Source organism: Protopterus annectens, chromosome 11.part0, assembly GCF_019279795.1.
Source record: "Protopterus annectens isolate FY-2018-M chromosome 11.part0, PAN1.0, whole genome shotgun sequence".
NCBI lineage: Eukaryota > Metazoa > Chordata > Ceratodontiformes > Protopteridae > Protopterus > Protopterus annectens.
Genome location: NC_056745.1, coordinates 516528160 through 516549106, shown reverse-complemented (window position 1 = coordinate 516549106; position 20947 = coordinate 516528160). Strand labels below are relative to the sequence as shown.

The window sequence follows — 20947 nt, the reverse complement described above, 5'->3', positions numbered from 1 at the left end:
CCTCTCTCTTTGCCACGCACCTCATCTCCTTATACTCCTGTCTATTTTCTTCATCTCTTTGACAATCCCACTTCTTCTTTGCCAACCTCTTTCTCTGTATACTCTCCTGTACTTCCTCATTCCACCACCATGTCTCCAACTCACAATTAAAGAAGTATAAGGTTGCATAACTGAACTATTTCAAATAAATTTCAGCCAGTTGTCATTGTGTTCTCCATTTCTTATGCACTGTTTAGGGGTGATCTCTTTCTAGACTGTGTTACTTGAACAAATCACATATAGATTAAATAATTATTTCACTGAACGAGCTTCCTCTTAGAACTATAAGGGGCTTAATAATCGAACCATATACAGGAAATGATAAAGCCCTTTAAACACAATGCAAGAGCCAGATGAAAGGTCGGTCCAAATCATTGGCTCTTCTACCCTTTCTTTAATTAAACTTAAAAAAAATAGCTTTATCTTCTAACTATTCGAAAATGACAGTTGACGGTTCCTATACATAAGTCTATCTCAACCGAAAGAAAGAAAAGTCTTTGCACTCTGCAGAAATAAGATACGACTCATTCTTAAAAAAAAAAAGTGTTATACAATACGTCATGTTTAGTGGACGTCTCTGCCCCCTTTTCCTGCTTAACGTCATTTCTAGTTAAGTGATTGTGGAAAGGCGGTAGTCTGAAAAATGTGGGAGTATCGATTATAAGGCATTTATAGACACTATCGATTAAAACCTGTAAGGTGTAGTTTTGAGTAAGTGCATGTTCCGTTTGGTTTAGACTGTAGAATTTGTATTTATTTTTCTTTATACATATTTATTTTTACGTGTTTCGCACGTGTTATGATTTTATGTTAAGTATTTGTACAACTTGTTGACAAGTTTACTCCTTCTGTTTTTGGTATAACATCATTGTTTTACATTTCCCTTGACTGATTTTATGGGTGAAGTTTTCACGTTCGTAGGAAATCTAAGATCTGTATACTGCTCCTTGCATCCAGTATGGTATTAAATAGTTTAGGTAGTGCCCCTGTTTATAGGGTTCATTATGTTTGGTTAAAAACTGTTTTAAATCGTTTCAATAGTTTATCTTAATGCTTTATACAACAACCCTGTTCTAATTCGGGATTTGCTAACTTTCCGTTAGTTATGTCACTTCTTGGGTATTTTTTCAGCTAAGGAAGTGCAGTTTTTGGTATTTCTTTGTAGTTTAACCATTTGAGCTATCCTTTTTTTTCTCTGTCTTTTTGCGAATGTTTTTAATTCACCAGTATTTGTGTGATGGGCTCTGTATGTAATGCATGCTTTCCTATTAGGACCTCTGGGCTGCGCTGAGTTGGTCTTTGTGGTTTTTCTTATGTAAAGCTTCCAGAATAGTTTAGATAAGTATTTATTTGTTTTTAAAGACTGTTCTGTATCCACCAGTGTTTGTAGTCAGTGTTATGTAGAGCTCCATCAAATAATTCTAGTGTTTTATATTTCTTTCTCTATTTGAAGGCTTGTTGCTGTGGTGGTAGAAGTGAGCATGAATAAAGTTTGAATTGCCGCTATTTGTTTGTGTGTTTATATGATGCATTATAAAAATCCATTGATCCATGATTTCCCTTTGGGAAGCTAGTTCATGTTGCAGTTCATTAAGAAACTGCTCTAATATAAAGACGGTTATATAACAGTGTAGTGCCTCGCAGGATGCGCAGTAGCAAACCCCACCCCTGACCGCCCATAACTGCACTGATATATTCCGTTCCATTTCTGTGGGAAGTCTGAGGAATACTTACTTATACCCAACTTGTATCTCAAAAGTTTTAGCAGTTTTGACTGACCGCTGTAGTTGTCAACATGCCCTGCATCGGTTTTGTAAAACGGAATACGGTCTCGGAGTTGGTATATATAAGTTGGGGGGGGGGGGTGTCCCCCCTGCAATAACATGTATAAGACTGTTTTACGTTGTTTGTTTACCGTCCTTGTTTACAGTAAATATTTATTTAAAAGATATGGGGCATACCGCTCATACAAAGCAAAAGGTAAAGTAAATATCTACTTTAACACAATGTTGAGACATCTTGGAGTTGGTATATTTAAGTAGAAGGCTGCAAACTGTTTTGCGTTGTTTCTGTACAGTAATTATTATAAATTATTAGTAATTATCGGGGCGGGATTTGCTACTGCGCATCCTGCGAAATGTTTTCTCTTTATTTTTCCTTTGATGTATAATGATTTAACTTCCCTAATTAAAATGTCTTTTTACTTCTGTGTTGCATGTTCTGTGTCAATCATGTATGCCACGCCCCAAGCTGTGCAGTACCACCTGCGAGGCACTACACTGTTATATAACCATAAATACTCTGTGTATATTAGCTTATAATGTCCATTTTGCTTCCCTTAATTTTGCACCACAGTGTGGGGTAAAGAAAGTGCCGAACTGCATTCCCTCCTGTTAGTGTGTTAGTGAATGTTTTTGATGTACGTTGTATGGGTGGGTGGATTGGGGGGACAATATATTTTTATTTTTAAAAGGAAAGAAAAAACTATGAGCATCTCACAAAGGACAAAATGTAAACTTTAACCTATTTGGCATCAATGTTGAGAAAGTCTGACATGCGTTCATAGACTTCAGTAAGCACTATACTATGAATGTGCGGAGATGTTTACATTAAAGTGTATGGATGTAGTTTGTGGTATCCCTATGGTGATGTCACTGAGGGATGCACTAAATTTATTTGGATTGTGGTTGAGTAAAAAGTTTATGAAACTTTAAAAAGTGTGTGGTCGTCACGAGTGGTGGAAATGAAACGTCTGTAAGGAAGTGCAAAGAAAAGCAAATGGTCCAGATCTGGACAATTCAGAAGTATAAAATCTGCTTTCTTGCACAAGCTACGTTTTCATTTCTTTCACTTCATGTGTGTATTTACGTATGCGCATACGTGCATATTTATGCATGCATGTATTGATGCATGTATCTGTTTGTCTATTTATACAGTTATTGTTTTATATAATTTTTTCCTTTCTGAAGTATTGACTTTTCTTATCATGGGTATCAGACAACAGAACTTGCTTTCTTCTTCTTCTGTTTTACTTCCACTTTTTTTGAAGTGGATTTGTATCTCTACAGCCACCAAGCACCAATCAGTTCTGTAATGGTTTAATGGAAGCAGGCAGCATACCTCCCATCGATGACTGATTTTCAGGAATGACCCTGATTTTCACAAATTTTTAGGTCTGTCCCTCTTAATCCAGCTTAAAACCTGGTGACTGGTGGGGAATTGCTGCTGGTTAATAATGATAGTAATTAGAGTTACAAGCTTCTTTTAGTTAAGAAAATGTGTGTTAATTCATATTCTCTTATTCTGTCAATGTTCCAAGTTAACAGTGCTAATATTAAGTTATTTCTGGATTTGTCCCTGACTGGTTGAGCATTATGGTAGCAGTATCAAAGCTTGCAGAGTACGTTTCTTCATATGAGCGAATCGCACAAATTGCAAACGCTGAAAATATCGAAAGTACCGGACCTCAAAGTGCTTTTTTCTACGATCGTGATACAGTGAAGAATGGGATATTTGCCCTTTCCTCACTGTAGTGCGATCTCGGAGTTGGAATATATACTTAGCGGGGGGTGTGCAGTCCCCCACAATAGGAAGTTCGAGGTCCGTTGCGTTCAATATTATGAGCATTAGCAATTTGCCCATATAATATAGACCCTGTTTCTTCTGTGCACTTCTCATTAAGAGCCCATTGCATTGTAAAGCTCCATTTCACTTTTCCCTATTTTCATTTGAGTGGAGTGATCCCGGTCCTGCTCAACACATTCCCGACTTTTAGCTGCCATATTTCCATTTCCATTTGTGGTATAAATTTGTTTTCTTTTCTTAAGTGTCCACATCTTTGCCTTTATTCCAGATGCTCACCCCTCAGTATTCAGGGAATATGTTCAGTGTAGGGTCTGACTCCCCACATTCATTTAACTAGCATGTTTCCCTGTTCCTGAGTTTTTTTTTTTTTTTTTTTAATTTTCTTGTCAACATCTTCCCTGCAGCCTGTTTCCATAATCATATTGTTTGATACCCTTTGATAAGATGTTTGATTCTCTGCAGGTGGATATGTATTTGTATTTCAAGATGTAGACGTACCCTATAAGCACAGACAGATATAATTAGAGCTACCTCCCATTCGACCAGATCTTCGCAGAGTGTCCAGATTTCTGCCTAATATTTTTGGTCTGTCCCTCAGGAAATGTATGGTTATTTATCAAAACATTAAGGATTGGGATCGTAGTCTGTTCCAAGACATTTTATTTGCATACTTCCTATCCTTCAGAAAATGCATGTCAATGCAAAAAAAAAAAAAAAAAAACTGTTAATGTAGCAGCTTTCAGAGTAAGAGCAAGTATTTTAGCTGTGTCCTTTTTGTGGGATCTGTTCTAAATGACGCAGAGTCCCTTTATCCTAATGATGTGTGGTGTGAGTGCATGTGTGATACAGGATTCTCACACTCCAGAATCTGCCCAAAGCAGGTTACCTTCCCTAGACGACTCATGGCTCTGCAACAGTCAGGTGCCGAACAGCACCACTGTCCAGTGGAGTCTTACTTCCATTTCAGTTTTTGTTTCACTCTGAAGTCGCACTACCGTTCTTAAAGATGTTTCACTTCAAAAACCCCAAATAAATAAGGAAAGAAGGGGATTAAAATGCATTAGATGCCGCAATGCATGTACAAAAATAACAGAGTATGATGCACAGAAACCTAAATAGTTAAATCAGGAGGTTAACTGAACAAGGATGGCTAGTTAATTGTATACTGATGTCATAACCCTGTAACTTTTTAGATGTTTGTTTTATACGGATGTTCAGATTTCTTGAAGGCGTTAGATGAAGTGCTAGAATGTTTTTATGATTTAATAAAGGTTCCTGATTCATTTTATTTGGTTGTGAATTATTTGGATTTAATTATTCAGTCATGTATTACATTATTATTCCACTATTCACTTGTTTCTGCTCACAGAGCTTTTTGCCACATAGCCCTCTGTACTGGAACTCACTGTCCAGTCCAGCCCCAATTGTAAGTTCTTTACCATGTTTTCCTTCACCAACCAGCTCAAATTGCAACTGCAGCAGCAAACAGAATTCTGGTTCCAAAAATAGAGTAAAGGGTGTTGTGTATCATATGATATAGACCCCAAGGGTTAAGCTGATGGAGGTGGTGTGATGGACACCTCAGAAGAGATGCTGATCAGGCAAAGAGAGCGTTAAATGAATTAATGTGTTTTAGATGCTAGTAGAAGCTCTTTGCTACAGTTCTGCGGTTATGAGAAAGTTTACAGCTCACAGCTTGTGAGGAAAGATTCAGAGTTACAGCTTTAGGTTGGGGAGAGCACCAGTGTTGGAACTGTCCTGAACTTTAGTTAAGCTAGCTATTGTATGCAGAATTTAGTAGCAGTGAAGAACTTACTGGCTTGGTTTACAGATTCTACAGGGAATGTTGTTAAGCAGATCTGTGATGTATATTTGTGATATAAAAGGGTGTTTAACAGTGAAGTGTTTGGGAAAATTTTTTGAAAACAGACTAAGTGCTGGAGGTGTAAAAATATAATTTACGTATTTACCAACGTATCTTAAGTATCTCTTTATCAGCATACTAATGCTCCTTCCCTCAACTTGAGGTATATTTCAATTTGTTAACTGGGTAGGTGAGCTGGTCCAAAGTGAAACTTTGCATTCATGACCCAGGCTGATAGTAGTACAGTTAGCAGTAAAGATTTGTTTTCAGGCTTTCATAATGAACAGTGTATGATTCAAACTTTTAGTCTTGAATTCGGTCTAGTTTTAATTTAAACTGGGTACACTAGAATTAACATTTAGTAAGAGGGACATTTATGACATGGAATTCAAACTAAAGCATACTGAGGGCATGTGAAATGCACTTTATAAATTACAAACGTACAGTCCATGATAACTTGAGTAATTGGAGTATAGAAAAATGCTTCAAAGTTTAACACACACACAGTGTGATAAGATAATTAACAGTTTTTTTTGTGTTTGATTTTGACTGAGTATATGTATTTCTAGTTTAGGAAAAATTCTTAATTTACTGTAGTTATTTTTGTTTGCCTTAGTGGAGGGTGTTTTAGTTAGGATATTGTTTGATCAGAGGTCACAGCTGTGGGTTACTAGCTTGTACATAAAGACACTAAACGTGACCATTATTCATTTTTCAGGTGGATTTTGGATGTTTCTCTGAATTGGCTTGTGCTATTTTTCCTAATTCTGTTGGCATGGCATTTATTTATCAGTGAGGATGCTCTCTTGTGTTGCTGGATTGATGGCAAGTAGTGCACAGACCCTTCTTGGTTGCATAGTGAGTAGTTAAAGCTGAAAATCTAGTTTGATACTGCTCCACACCAAGAAATCTCCAATTATCTTAGAAGTATGAGTTTGAAAAGAAAGCTTTGCTTACCAGTACCTGGGAGATAGTTAATGTTACTGTTGGGCAAGGCAAGATCAGTAACTCTTATGATCATGTTTGTGTTGTTGAGGGGGGGCTGGGTAGTTCAGATTTTTATGGTGAATTAAGGCTATGATAGGAAGGCAGAATTCTAATTTATTTAGTAATTGGCGCATTCAGTGCTGTGTTTTGTCTTGCTCCTTTTATTTATTTTACATTTGTTTACCGGGAAGGTCCGACTGGACAGAGCTGTCCATTTTCATTGGATGCCTAGGGAGAAAAGCTCATACTATACCAGGGGTCTGCAACCTTCACTATCAGATGAGCCATTTTGGCCCCTCTCCCGCCAAATAAAATTCATCTGGAGCCTGAAAACCTATTTGACCCCTAAAATGAAGATAACACAACATATAAAGTTTTATATATAGTTATTGTACTATGTTTATAAAAGCAATATTTAAAATCCATCCCTATTTTTGTTCCTTTCTTGGGATTTATATTGGGATCACTTAGTCGCTGTCAGTGTGTGCGTGCGCGCATTGCCCGTTTGCATGCGCACGTGTGTGTGTGTGTGTGTGTGTGTGTGTGTGTGTGTGTGTGTGTGTGTGTGTGTGTTACTCATACCTCTCAACCTCTTGCAAAAAATCTGGACAAAGCCATAAATAATGGGAGGACAAAGGCCCAAAAATAGTGACACTTTTTAAATATTGCTCTTACAAACTTAGAAAGTTGATATAATAAGTTTTGCATTAGCATGAATTTTCTGAAGTCTGAAACTCAAATGTCTATCTATATTTTCTAACTTCAGCCCTCAATTTTCCAGAAAACCAAAATTTTGAGAAACAGACAAACATATTAGGCAAAAATCAGGACATTCTGCAAAAATCTATACAGTTGCAAAAGTAATTGTGTGTATGTGTAAAATGCATGTTAACAGAAATTGTTATTAAAGCCAATTTTCTAAGTTTATAACAGCAATATTTGAAATCCATCACTATATTTTTGTTCCTTTGTTCCCTCTTCATTTGTGGCTCTTTCCAGATTTCTCATAGTAAGAGTTTCAGCGGTATGGTGGAGAGGTATAGAAATCTTTCAGGAGATGTTGCTGCTGCCAAGGGATTGCTCAATCAGTCTGTGTGTGGAATGCATGGTAACAGAAACAATGACATTCTAGCAAGTTTCTAAGTTTATAAGAGCAATGTTTAAAATCCGTCCCTCAGATCAGTGTGTGTGTGTGTGTGTGTGTGTGTGTGTGTGTGTGTGTTGTGTGGCCATTATTTTTCAAAGCTACAGGGAGCCACTGCAGAGGAGTGGAAGAGCCGCAGGTGGAAGACCCCTGTACGGTACATAAGATATTTACATGAGCATTGTGGTTTAGACATAGTTATAAAATGTAGCAGATTATATGATTGCATAAGATATTTACATAAGCATAGTAGGTTAGACATGCACTTAAAAGTATAGTAGGTAGTAACATATGATTGTTGTTCATGCATGATTGTTGTTCATGCAGTATATAAAGTGTAGATAATCTTGAAGATGTAGTGAAGGTAAGAAAGGAAAAGCTAAAAAATACTAGCTGGATAATCTTGAAGATGGAATGAAAATAAGAGAAGAAAGGACAACTAAAAATACTAGCCAGTTTGTCAGAGGAGGAAAATCTAGACAAGTTTATATGAGGTTCATTGACATTTTAAGGGAAAGCTTTTCAGCTTAGTCTAGGGAAGAGTTAGTGAGTATAGATGGGACAGTGGGGAGTAAACGTTGATGAGTTGGTAAATAATGTGTGATAAGATATAGTGCATCTGTGGGGGTTTTAAAGAAAAGCTTGGATAGTGGGTAGGGGAAAGGTGTTAGAATATGTCAGCCAGGTGCTAGGCAGTTGCATGTCCAGGAGTAGTTTAGGTGGGAAATAAGCTTTTTTTTGAAGATGGATTTGTTAGGTTGTACCCTGATTTTGTAGTGATAGGGAGTTCCAAGTCTTGGCAATGTTGCTAGAATACAGGGAGTCACCAGAGCTGTAATGGCATTTGGAGATTGCGATTAGTGCCTTGCTAGTGGATATAAGTTCTCGGTTATTGGAGTAGAGGGTGATCAGGTCTTGTAAGGCTGGAGTTTTGTCAGATTGGTATAGTATTTGTTGAGCTAGAAGAAGTTGGTTTAGAGCTAAAGTGTTTGGGAGTTTAAGCCAGGAAAGCTGTTTTAGGCTTGACAGTGGTGGGTGCAGTAGGATGAGTTTGTGGTGCATTTTGCTATTTTGTTGTAGCATACTGATACCTTGTTTAAATTGCTCTTGTTTAGATTAATTAGGACAAGAGAAGCATACAGTAGGGTACAGAGAAGATGGGTACAAGCTAAGGTAACTACTGTTGCTGGTTAGGATGTTTTTTCATCTGTAAAGAGTATCTAGTGTTTTGTTGACTTTGGTTATTTGTAAGAGCTGTTTGTTTGTTAAAATTCATATTATTGCCAATAATGACCCCTAGTAGTTTAGTTAGTGTGACGGGGGGGGGGTGATGCGGGTACTATCTGATGCAGAAATTGAGAACGGGAAGTAGATGCTGCTGCTTTGGAAGGATGGAAGAGCATAAGTTGGGTCTGTTTAGGATTTGGTATTAGCTGAGAGTTTGCTAGCCAGGTTTTGATGGATGTAAAAGCTTCTTGGGTCTTGATGTGAAGTTGTTGGAGGGTGGGGGGCAGAGCAGATTATGGTGGAGTTGTCAGCATATTGAGCCAGGTTTGCTAGAGGGGTGGCTTTGTGAAGATTATTTGTAAATATAGTGAAAAGTAGGGCCTCTAGGATTGATCCTTGGGGTACTCCCTAGTTTTACAGGAAGTAGGGGGAAGGGAGTTTTACCACTGAACAGCTTGTTGGCGTTGGGAGAGGTAGTCTTGAAATTATAATAGAGTGGGAGTAGTTAGTTTTAATTCTGAGACTGATGTTAGAAGTTTTGTATGGGAGACTGTATCAAACGCCTTTGATAAGTCAAGGAAAACTTCAGACACTAGTTGGCCGTTGTTGCATAATAGGTTACTAAAATGGATGAGTGCAGTGGTAGTGCCATGGTTGGGGTTGGAATCCATGTTGAGTTTCGGCAAGAAGATTGTTGGAGCGAGATGTGTTAGGATCTGGGTGTGGATAGATTTTTCCAGTATTTTAGCCCATGGGAAAAGTATAGCTATAGGGTGGTAGTTTTGTTAAGTCAGTGGAGGTGCCCCCTTTGTGTATTGGTATAATGTAGGAGATTTTCCAGAGAGGTGCACCTTTTGTTCTGAGATTGATCTGTTTATGATTATAGAGATTGGGTAGAAAATGTCTTTGGCAGCTATTTGTGGGAATTTGGCAGGTAGTTTGTCTACTGCTAGGGTGGTGGGTTTAAGTTTGGTTAGGTGTCTGTAGATGGTGTAAGTTTGGTACAGGGTGAAGGAGTTTTTTTATTATTTGATGGGCTATATAATATAGAGGAGGTTGAGGAGGGTGGGTCTTTTGACAGTTTTAGTATAGAGTTGGTAAAGAACTCATCGAATTGGGTGACTGTTTGTTTATAGAGGTGGTGTCTATGTTTGGATGAGGAGTTATTTACCTCGTTGGAGAATACTGTTTATATTGGCCCAGAACTTTTGTGGGTTGGTATTGTGCTTAGTTTGAATTTCACTATAGAATTTTTTTTTTTGTGTTTCTCAGTTCTAAGAGTGTTTGCCTATTAGGAGTAGTTTTGTTTTGGTGTCAGGTGTCACATACTTTGTCCCTTTTGTTTGATATGTTGCCTAGTCCTCTTGGTAAGTCATGGGGCATAGATGGTTTTAGTGCGCTTCTGTCTTGGTGGGGCATTTGGTTGAGAAGATAGTGTTGAAATACTCAACTGCTTCATTTAAAGGAATTGTTAAAAGGGGGGACCAGTTAGTGTTTAAGGACTGTATTAAAGTTGTCAGCCCTAAAGTTTTTAGTGTATTTTGATGCGTTTTTAAGAAAGCTAGTTGTAGTGAGTTTAGTTTGGTCTCTAAGCGAGCACTTCCCAATCTTCTTCATCAAAGTGTGTGGTAGTGTAGTACCTTTTATGAGTGGAAGATGGGTGATTTGTGAGAATCCAGTCTAGTAGTGATTTATTTTTTTTTAGTAGGGGGTTGTATAAGCTGTGAGAAGCCTTAAAGGTTAATAATGATTTGAGGGGTGGGGTGAGTTGGGTGAGGTCCAATCAGTATTGAAGTCACCTAGTATAATAGTTTTGTGGGGGATGGGTTTTCTGATGCCCAGTGGAGAAGAGATTCTAGGGTTTTGATGATGTCTCCTGGAGTGATATATGATCCTAAAATATTTAGCTGTTTTTGTGTCTTTAGTCATTCCTTGGCAAGTAGGATCTCTGCATTATTAAATGCAGGGATTTCTATGTTAAATAGTTAAACATTGATTATCTGAAATAGAGCGACTCCACCTCTTTTAGCTGTGCAGTCTTTTCATAGTATGCTATAACCAGGGGGAAGTATTTCTTTGTTTTTAATGTGTGGTTTGAGCCATGTTTCTGTGAGGAAGATGTCAGGTAAGTATAATGCTATGGTCGCATGGAGCTCAGTAGTTTTGTTAAGAATGCTTCTTATGTTATGATTTATTATTAGAATATCTGATGTTTTCTTAAGTAGACCTGTATTGGTTCTAGGCTGATTTGGTGATTTGTTGGACTTATTGGACCTGGGTTGGGGTTGATATCTCCACTGCATAGCAGGTGAGAGGCAATGTTTATTATGGTTTTTAGGTATTTGGAGAAGGCTGTCACATTGTATGGATATGCTAGATTTGCTTTGATAATGGAGGAGTTTGTAGGGGTGAGGGTCATAGGTGGTATGGTTAAAGAGTGAGGGTGTGATGAGTAAGTGGTAGTTAGTGAATGTTGGAGGTGAGGTTGGGGATTGTAATGCTGTTGAAGTAGGGTGAGATTAGATGGGCTGTGATGGTGAGTGCTAGTGTTAGAATTATTTGATGGAAGTACATGTTTGGTTTGTTAGAATTATTTGATGGAAGTACATGTTTGGTTTGTTAGAAGTGGTAGGAGTGTATAGAGGTAACCCTGTGTGATGTGTAGGGGTCCTGATAATGTATTGGTAGGATGGACTGTAGCAACTTTGATTGGTGAGGTACAGTGTGTAGTGTGTGTAATATGAGAGCAAAGGAGGGGGGAGGGTGTGGTGGTGGTGGTTTGCGTGATTGGCTGAGGGATGGGAGTTGGGTGTGGTAAGCTTAGGTATAAAGGAAATGAGCTAGGGGGTGCGTGGTGGGAGTAGAGTAGGGGAGTGGAGCGGGCAGAGCCCTACCTATGAGGTAAGACCTGAAAAAAAGTATCAGGAGTCTGAATAATGAAGGTAAGCAAAGTTGTGCCTCAATTGCAGGGATTATACCTGTTTTCCACTATTTATTCACTGTGAATGGACAAATAACTGTTGTGAAGGGACTTGGATGGCTTTACAGTAGACAGAAATATTGGAGAATTTTAAATATCTGTAGAGCACTGTCCTGTTTACAGGACGAGCTGCTTATCTGGGCTAAGATTCACCTGTATGGTGTTCTGCTGCCACCCAGTGGCAGTTAGTTGTAGTGGCAGGAAATGGAGGGAGGGGAAAAGACCTTGCAAGTGTGCACAATATGCCAATATAATGAAGTAAAAGCACTAACAACTAGATGCGATAATTAGTTAACAGGGACTCCGCCTACATAAGAATATTTCAGAGAGTAAAAGCCCCAGTAGTGAGTCCTTTTGCCTTAAGTAATTTGCAGGATAATTTTCAAAAATCTTTCACTGGGGGTGGCAGCCCCGAGTGAAGTAGAGTTAGAGCTGTATGAAAAAGGAGGAAATTGGATATCTTGTGTGAGGTTTTCAGTTGGGTTTAATACGTTTTTGGTTTGTGTTTGTGTAAAATGTTTGTTCTATACTTTTGATTTTACTGTGTGTAGGTGGTTGCCATGTGGGTCTGTGATTGTAGAAATGTGGGCAGAGGAGTACATGTTTCTGCAGTTCAGAATGTCATTGTTTTCATGCAAGTTCATGAATGGTTTATTTTGGTCACCTACTGTCACAGAAAAATAAAGACTTGGAGTAATTGTGGAATGATTTGTATGCTTTTCTAATAACTGCACAGGAAGTGGGGGGCATGATAGGTCATGTTAGGTCATATGGGAGGTGGTTTATGAATAAAGGAAATAAGGGACCCCAAAACTTATCCTTGTGAGATGCCTTTGGAAAGGAAACTAGTTTTTATAGATATTGTGTGGAAAGATCTGTTCGTTGTGCAGTTTGTCTAGCCGTAAAAGTACTCCACTAGCTAAACCAGTGTCTCCAGGTTTTGTAGAAGAATTTTGTGATCAGTATTTTCAAAAACATTTTTAAGATCCGGAAATATAACCTTGGTAAGTTGCTTATGGTCCATAGAACTTGTTAATGAATAAGTGGTGACTAGTTGAATTTGTGCTGTTTGTCTTGGGTCACAGTGTATTTCAGTGCATTCTTGCAGTTTGTCATATGACCTGCCCTCCCCCAATACTCCTGCTAAAGGGAATGGATTTGCAATTGGTCTGTAATCATTTATTTTAGTTCTGAGGCTCCCTAACTTTGGAGTGTGCTATGACTGTGTGCTTTGTGGTGTGCGTTTCATTTTTGTTCTCTCTTGATGCTTAGCGTTGGGAACCGCAGTTTCAGGTTGTTCTTCCCACAAATGACTACATTAACAGTGGATATTTTTCCTTTCTTTTGTGGAAAGTTTTACTTTATATAGATGATGGGATTGTAAACTTTTGATTAAAATGTTGGTCTATTGGGTTTTAATGTTTTTTTTTTTTTTTTTTTTTTATGGTGTTTACAAAGTCGTTAATAGATATTGTAAAGATTTTTGTTTTGTCCATTTCCAGAAATTCTTAGCTGTCCAAAGTGAATAGTTTGTCGGTTTCGAAGGTAAGTTGCCCTGGTAAAATTTGCTACAACTTGGGTTGCTTTCTTTCCAGTTATGTGATTTAACCTCTCTACACAGCTGCTATGATCCCATCTGTTGTACTTCTTGTTTAAGGATTTCTTCTGTCGAGAATGGAATAGATCATAAACACATTATAGCTGGTGGTGACTGCCCATTTGTTATATGCAATGAATGAAAGTATGGGAAAGTGGGGATTGAAGGGGGATGTTAAGATTTGTAAGGAGTTCATTTTACAGTTATTTTATGTAAGTATAAGTAATATACCTGGTGTCGAAGTTTTCTTGTCATAGGATTTGCTCTGGTCTCTCACTGCTTGCATGAGATTGATTTTATTTATTTTTTCAGGGTTTTTGATCTCCAACAATTCTTTGAGCTTTATCTATGGCAATGATTTAATCTACGATATTTTGTACAAAGTTAATTGAGGATAATGTGGTAGATGTGAGCTAGGAGGATATTTTGGTTTAAAGTGCATATGTGAACAATACTGTTTTGTTTTTATATATTTAAGTACTTTGCTTTTAAATGTTACTCTAGATATTCTGAGCGGAAGTCTGAGCACAGAGCATCATGTGCAAATAGGGAGGAGTTGGAGCATGGGAAGAGTTCAAGTCTTGCTGGTTGACGCCGGGCCATGATGATTTAGATCTGTCATAATGGTAAATGGATAGCTTTATTTCCTTTTTATGAAGATCCCTAGTATCTTGAAACAGCACATTTTCTTAACTGTTATAAACTGTGTTGAAAGTATAGCTGTGCAGTAAATGCACTTTATTCTAGAACAAAGATGAGTAGTGCAGTACTTGAGATGTACAGGAATATAATCCTGATTCAGATCCGTTGTAATTACTATTGCACACTGAAGTAGTTGCAAGGTTGTATTCCAAGGCTGGCAAGTAGCTGCCACAATTCAGAACTACTAAAGTCGACCTGGCTGGTCCAGTAAGGCATGGCCTTGACCAGTTGTGACTCTGCAAATCAAATTTTGGGCCTTGGCCTGTTTAGGCTTAGACTTGCATACTGCACATAAATCCAGAAGTACCCAAATGGCAAGTGAAATATAAATGTGTATGTATAAGATATATGTTGAGTTGCCTTTTGTTGAGTCACAAACTGGATTTGTTTCGTTCAGATGTCATGATCTTTATTATTTTGATTAGACAGCATGGAGGGGGGTTAAGTCTCATTTGTAGGGGATATAGGACTAAAGTCACTTTAGCAATAGAAAAGCTTGATTTAGCAGTTTGTGGAAAAATTGCTTTTTTTTCCGGGATTGTTTTTAGTTGTGGGTGATGGTCCCTTACTATCCTAAGAGAGTTCTGCAAGAATGCATTGCATCTTTAGTGTTAATGTAGTAGATGAGGGAGGGAAAATGCTCAATGTATCTGTGGTTACAAACTGAGCTGATGCTAAATGACCTTAAATGGGTAATTGCAGTACTCTTCACTTACTTTATGGCAGGCGGCAACCTCTTTAGTCTACTGTTTCAGTGTGCTGCCTAAAATTGGAGATGAGGATATCGCTGAATGGTAATATAGGACGTGGTTTGAAAAATAAGGGGAATGTGCCTGCTGAGGAGAATAATGTATAAGCAGGTGTTTGTTTGCATATATAATCCGTAAAGGTACTCGCTGTGTATAGAGAAGTAGTTTGGAAAATTAGCATTATATACACAGGTGTAAAAAAAAAAAAAATGTGTATATATATATATATATATATATATATATATATATATATATATATATATATATATATTTTTTTTTTTAACATGAGTTATGAGAAGACATTCTGTGATGTGCATTTTGGTAAAGCAGCTATGACTGTTGATTATAGTTATAACTGCATTCATTTAATAAACGCCATGTGACCTCCAGGTGACCAGATGGTTCTGTCTTGTACAAAACACTAAGATACCCAGTGCTGCCACTGCAGCTTTTTATCTACTGTATATGGCTTTGTAGGTTAATATTGTGAGAGTATTGTATTGATTTTGCCTGCAAGACTACTAACATCTGGCATACAAAATATATGTTTTCTTAAATTTGTATTATAATTTATAAATCAACATAAGTAGACAAACCTTTGATGCTAACATCTTTTCTCTATACTGCCATGTCCTAGTATGTAGCTTAAAATTTTACATCTGAATATCTTTGACTCTTTGACATGGAATATTGAATGTGTGATGTTCTCTTCCATTGATACTATTTCCCATCCTTAGGATCTTGTATGCATTTACAACAGACTGCTTAATGGATAAATGCAATGTTCATCTACCTTTTGACCTTCTTCAGTCTTGAGCACTCTTAATTGTACTCGTATGAGCATGCACTTTCTCCAGCATAGCACACATGTGGGTACTTATCCTAGCATTCTGCATGTGTGTATGCAGTTGCCATCATCAAGACACCTGCTGCTTTTACTATGTGCAGACACATAAAATGCATCTACTTGCAGGCAGACACCTTCATGCAAATCTACTGCAGAGGGCAAGTGACCTCATTGTGTAGTGTAAATTGCCTACAATTGCATGCACTTTTACCCTCTTCTTGACATATCTGTGAGAGATAGAGAAGTTTCTCTGAAGTGTAATGGTTAAGGTGGTCATGTCATAGACATAAGGTAGAGGGATTGATTTTTTTGACCTCAGGTTATTGGCTAGGCTTAAAATAACCCTTCAGGGCAGTTAGTGTAAAATTCATCTATGAATGCATAAAACACAACAAACCACATGAAACAAAGCATAGATGTACTTTACTGTCCCTAAGAGTCGACTCAGTAGTAAGGGATCTGGGAAAATATGTAGACAGCAATCTGGTCTTTGACCAACATGTAGCTAAGATAATAAGAAAATCATTCTATGTTGCCCATCTTCTAGGTAAGGGTATGGCATCCATGTTCAGAGAATTTTTATAGAACCACTCTACTTGACTCTTATCAGACCAGTCATTGAATGCAAAGCCCTGTTTGGCATGTATCTAAACAGACATTTGCAGCAGTTAGAATGCTCACAGAGGTTTCTCACCAGGAGAATTCAGGACACGGATACCCTGTCCCACTCAGATTGCCTAAAGTAGACGTGTCCAACCTGCGGCCCTCAGAGCTCTTACATGCGTCCCTCAACCTCAAACTGCAACATTGATGTACGCATGCCCCAAAACACTTTGTGTTTTTCGCTCCCGTGACCTGTAACGCTAATGTCGGTGTGCGCATGCACCAAAGCACCCTTCTAGTTTTGTTTTTGAGCCAAAAAAGGGTCAGTGTTTTTACACCATTATTTTGCGCCGAACAGTCAGTGTGTGTGTGTGTGTGTGTGTGTCTTCTCGCTGAAGAGGGACTCGTGTATGGATTTACCGCTGTTGCCTTTGAAAGGGTCAGCAATTACCTGTGTTAATAGGCAAGTAAGGAGTGAGTGAGTGCATGCATGAAAGCAGAATTGTGTGCGTGAAAGTAGAAGAAGATTGTGTGTATATGTGTGCATGACAGAGAGAGAGAGACGCATGCACAAAGAGGCTAACAATGATCAGTCTACCTACTGAACACAAACAAGTTAGCTCACAAATATATCATACAGTAAGTGTACACTTTCATTAAATTGTGGCTTTCCTGACAGGGAGAGTGTTGTATTGAACATGAACTCATACCTCTTAACTTTATGGATTTTCAAAGAATGTCTGGATTTTTGCCTCATCTTCCAATTTGTGTCTCTTGCTTTTAGGAAATAAAAGTAGTCATCCAAGGTAATGCAGTTCCAGGGAGTAAGAATGAAACAGCAGCCTAGGGTTAACGGTTTGATGAAGGCTATGCTACTTTACCCAAGGACTACATTTATGGTTATCCATCCAGCCATCGTGTTGCTGAACTATAACTTGATATTACTTGTGAACCTCTGCTATCTCTGTAAAAAAACAAAAACAAAAAAAAATCTTGCTTTTTTCCCACTTTTCTGAGTTAAAAAAGTTCAGTTACAGGCTTGCTGTTCCTGAACTGTTTGAAAGTTTCTGTGAGGCCATTTTTGCTTGGGCTGAAGGAGGGTCTCTCTGTTGATCAGTGGCAGTGACTAACATTGAGCAGCTTCCCTGCCCCCCGTAGAGGTGGTTACTGACTTGAAACTGTAGTTTTATTGGCCACTAGGGGTCATTTCCATAACTCTTTCATCTTCCTCTCTTAAAACCTAGTTGCCTCGTGGTTTGGGTGTCTTTTCAGGCTTGTTGGCTGTTGGTGAAGCACCCTCCAAGAGGAAAAAACGCTGAGAGAAGAAGGGAGCCACTTTTGAGATTTTAAGTATTATTTCTCTGTTTATTTGCTAAGTTTTTCTGCATAGCTGCCTAGCTTGAGTATTTTCTGGCTTGTTAAACTTGATTTCTGTATTAGTAGCTGTATTTAGAGCACAACCAAAAGCTGTTTGCTGAATTTCCTGTTTGCACTTAATTTTAAATCGTTTTTTTCTTAACTTGCATATTTTCTGTCCCTGACCTAGCACTCTTGTGTGGGGTCATTTACTGCACTGTTATAACTTGATATTACTTGTGAACCTCTGCTATCTCTGTAAAAAACAAAAAAAAAAAAATCTTGCTTTTTTCCCACTTTTCTGAGAGTTAAAAAAGTTCAGTTACAGGCTTGCTGTTCCTGAACTGTTTGAAAGTTTCTGTGAGGCCATTTTTGCTTTGGCTGAAGGAGGGTGTCTCTGTTGATCAGTGGCAGTGACTAACATTGAGCAGCTTCCCTGCCCCCCGTAGAGGTGGTTACTGACTTGAAACTGTAGTTTTATTTTCCCTTTTGGGTCTATTCCTGCTTCTTTCCAGCCCCTGCTATCAAGCACGCTTTAACGTGCTTTAGCGTGGAGTTGCCACTAGAGCAGCATCGGGCAGCGCCGGTTAAACTCTTTCTGGCTCCAGAAAGTCTGTTCTTCAATTTTTCCCTTAGAACTGCTCTGTTAGGAACCTAAACAGTTTACACCTACACTAAAAAGTGCAGCACTTGTTCCAAATAGCTTTTTCTTCTCAAAAAGCTCAGCACTTGTCTTATAAGCATATCCCTTGTCTTATAAGCATTCTCTTTGCAGGTCAAGCACTCCTATATTATACAAATCTCTCAGTAGCAAAACCCCCCAGAAGTGCCCACTTCCCTGCTAAGCCCACTACTTTTCTGTCTCATACCAACTCATAATTCTTTCTAGCATGTCGAAGGGTCAGATGCTGGCGTCCTCTCCTGCCCAGTTGGTGAATCTGGGAATTCTGAGACAATGTTACAATTGCCTCATGTACACGGACAACCCTCTCCTCCTCCCACGTAACACTAACACTTGTGAGAGATGCAGCTATTTAGCCAGACTGGAGGCTGAGCTCTCTCAACTCAGGACTGGCAAGACCAGGCAAGAGGAGAAGGCAACTACACACACCACAATACCAGTCTCACATAACTCAACCACACCACTGAATCAAACACATAAACACACTAAGACATACTCGGAGGCTCTGAGTAAAAATTTACCTAAACAGCAGAGGCCTCCAAAGCAGACACCCAAGCAACTGCAAACTCAATACACCACACAAACAACACATAAACAACAAAATCAGTGTGCAAAGCAGTCACTCCCTTAAGGCCAAATACGACACCAAACATACTTGTCATAGGTGACTCCATAGTCAGACACACTGACGTCCCGCTCACCAGACTGAGTAAGGAGAAGGTCACAGTAAGCTGCATGTCGGGCGCTAGAATCCGCCACATAACACAAGCACTCAGGTCTCTCAACAGCAGGTACAAGTACGACTCAGTCATTGTCCACGCTGGTGTCAACGACCTGAGACGCACTCCTTGGACTACATGAAAAGAGACATTGAGGAGCTCTCTGATTATGTAGCCCATGCAGGTATGACCCTGACCTTGAGCAGTATCCTACCTTCACCTAGAATGATGCCACAATACAGTGATAAGATGATCAGCTTTAATAATTGGCTTAAATTCTGGTGTCATTCAAAGGGGATCCAATGTCTGTCTGCCTGGGATGACATGCTGGACAAGCCATGCTGCTTCGCAAGGGACGGCTTGCACCTGTCACCCCTAGGCTTCCGGATATTGGCAAAGGCTCTTGCCACCCTTTTAGGCAAGGCTCAAATTCTAAACCTACCACCCTAGAACACAAAAAAAGTAAAAAAACTAAGGGTAATGCTGCTCAATGCCAGAAGTCTCAATCTCAAGATGCACGCACTCGAGGCCCTTCTCGGTATGGAGAACATCGATGTCTGTGCTGTGACAGAAACCTGGTTCAAGGCTCCTGAGAGCACCCCAGCACTAGCAGGTTTCACCTCATATCATGCGTTCCGGCCCCAAAATCCGGACAACGCCAAGAAAGGAGGGGGGGGTCCATATTCATAAAGGACACCCACACCTCAAGGTTGGTGGCAACGCACGATGCATCGGAGACCATCCAGGTGCAATTAACCATAGGCAAGACTGCTCCGCAATTTGTAGCATGTTACAGGCCACCCTCTCAAACACAGGAACCTCACATGGCCTTCCTGAAAACAATGGAGGGGATAAATGTATCTCCAAACACCATCATACTAGGTGACTTCAACTACCCTAATATAGACTGGGAACACTACTCAAGCCCAAACACTCTAGCCCAAAGGTTCCTGGAGTTCATAAACTCAAATGCCATGGAACAACTAGTCACCATCCCCACAAGAGGAGAAAACATACTTGATCTCATCATCATGAACATGGGATCACAATGTTCAACACCGGAAGTATACCCCTCACTGGTGAGATCAGATCATAAACTAATCTCGCTGGAGGTCCTCATCCCGCCCCCACCTGAAATAAAAAAGACCACAGTGAAAAACTTCTCAAAAGCCGACTTCACACTTCTGAAAACTAGTGTGGCCTCCTTTAAGGCCCCTGAGCCAGTGTTAAACATTACTCAAACCGCTGAATCACTTACAAATGCCTTCTACCAGCACCTACAGGACTGCATGGATCAGGCAATCCCAAACAAAACTAAGACTCTTTGTACCAAAGGCAATCGTCCAGTCTGGTGGACCCCAGCCATAAACAAGCTCTACAACAAAAGGAGGAAGCTACTACAAGATAGAGCAAAATCCTTGAAAGGTAAGACACCTTTGATCATTATAAGTAAAAAACTAAGAGCTCTCATAAAATCATCCAAGGCAAATTTTGAGAGAAAAATCGCCAAGGACTCAAAAGACAATCATAAGGCCTTCTTTAGCTATGTTAGAAACCTAGGAGGAAACTCCCAGATATGCTCAGAATTAGTTCAAAATGATGTGAAGATTACTGAACCTACACACATTGCCAACATACTGGCTGACAGGTTCAGTGCAAACTCCCCCCCCCAAAAGGAGAGATATCTATACCAGAGGATTGTAGCCCCCAAACATCTCCAATGCCCAGGTGAGAACTGCTCTCACCAAAGCAAAAACACAGCATCCATGGGACCGGATGGTGTCCCCGGCTGTGTGCTCCACGAACTCAATGAGGAATTAAACCCACAGTTAGGACAGCTGTTTAATCTTGGCCTCACCTCAGGAT

At 39.2% G+C, this 20947-nt stretch overlaps 1 protein-coding gene across 1 annotated transcript in view; it reads left to right on the top strand.

The window, feature by feature from the left end:
- Positions 1–625: 625 nt before the first annotated feature.
- The window catches only part of NUP107 (nucleoporin 107), a gene marked incomplete in the record, with an annotated part of 1716438 nt that continues 1696116 nt past the window's right edge, over positions 626–20947 (top strand). The window contains 3 exon segments of the mRNA XM_044088020.1: positions 626–750; positions 13329–13371; positions 13928–14049. Of these exon segments, the coding sequence (XP_043943955.1) occupies positions 14047–14049 (3 nt within the window).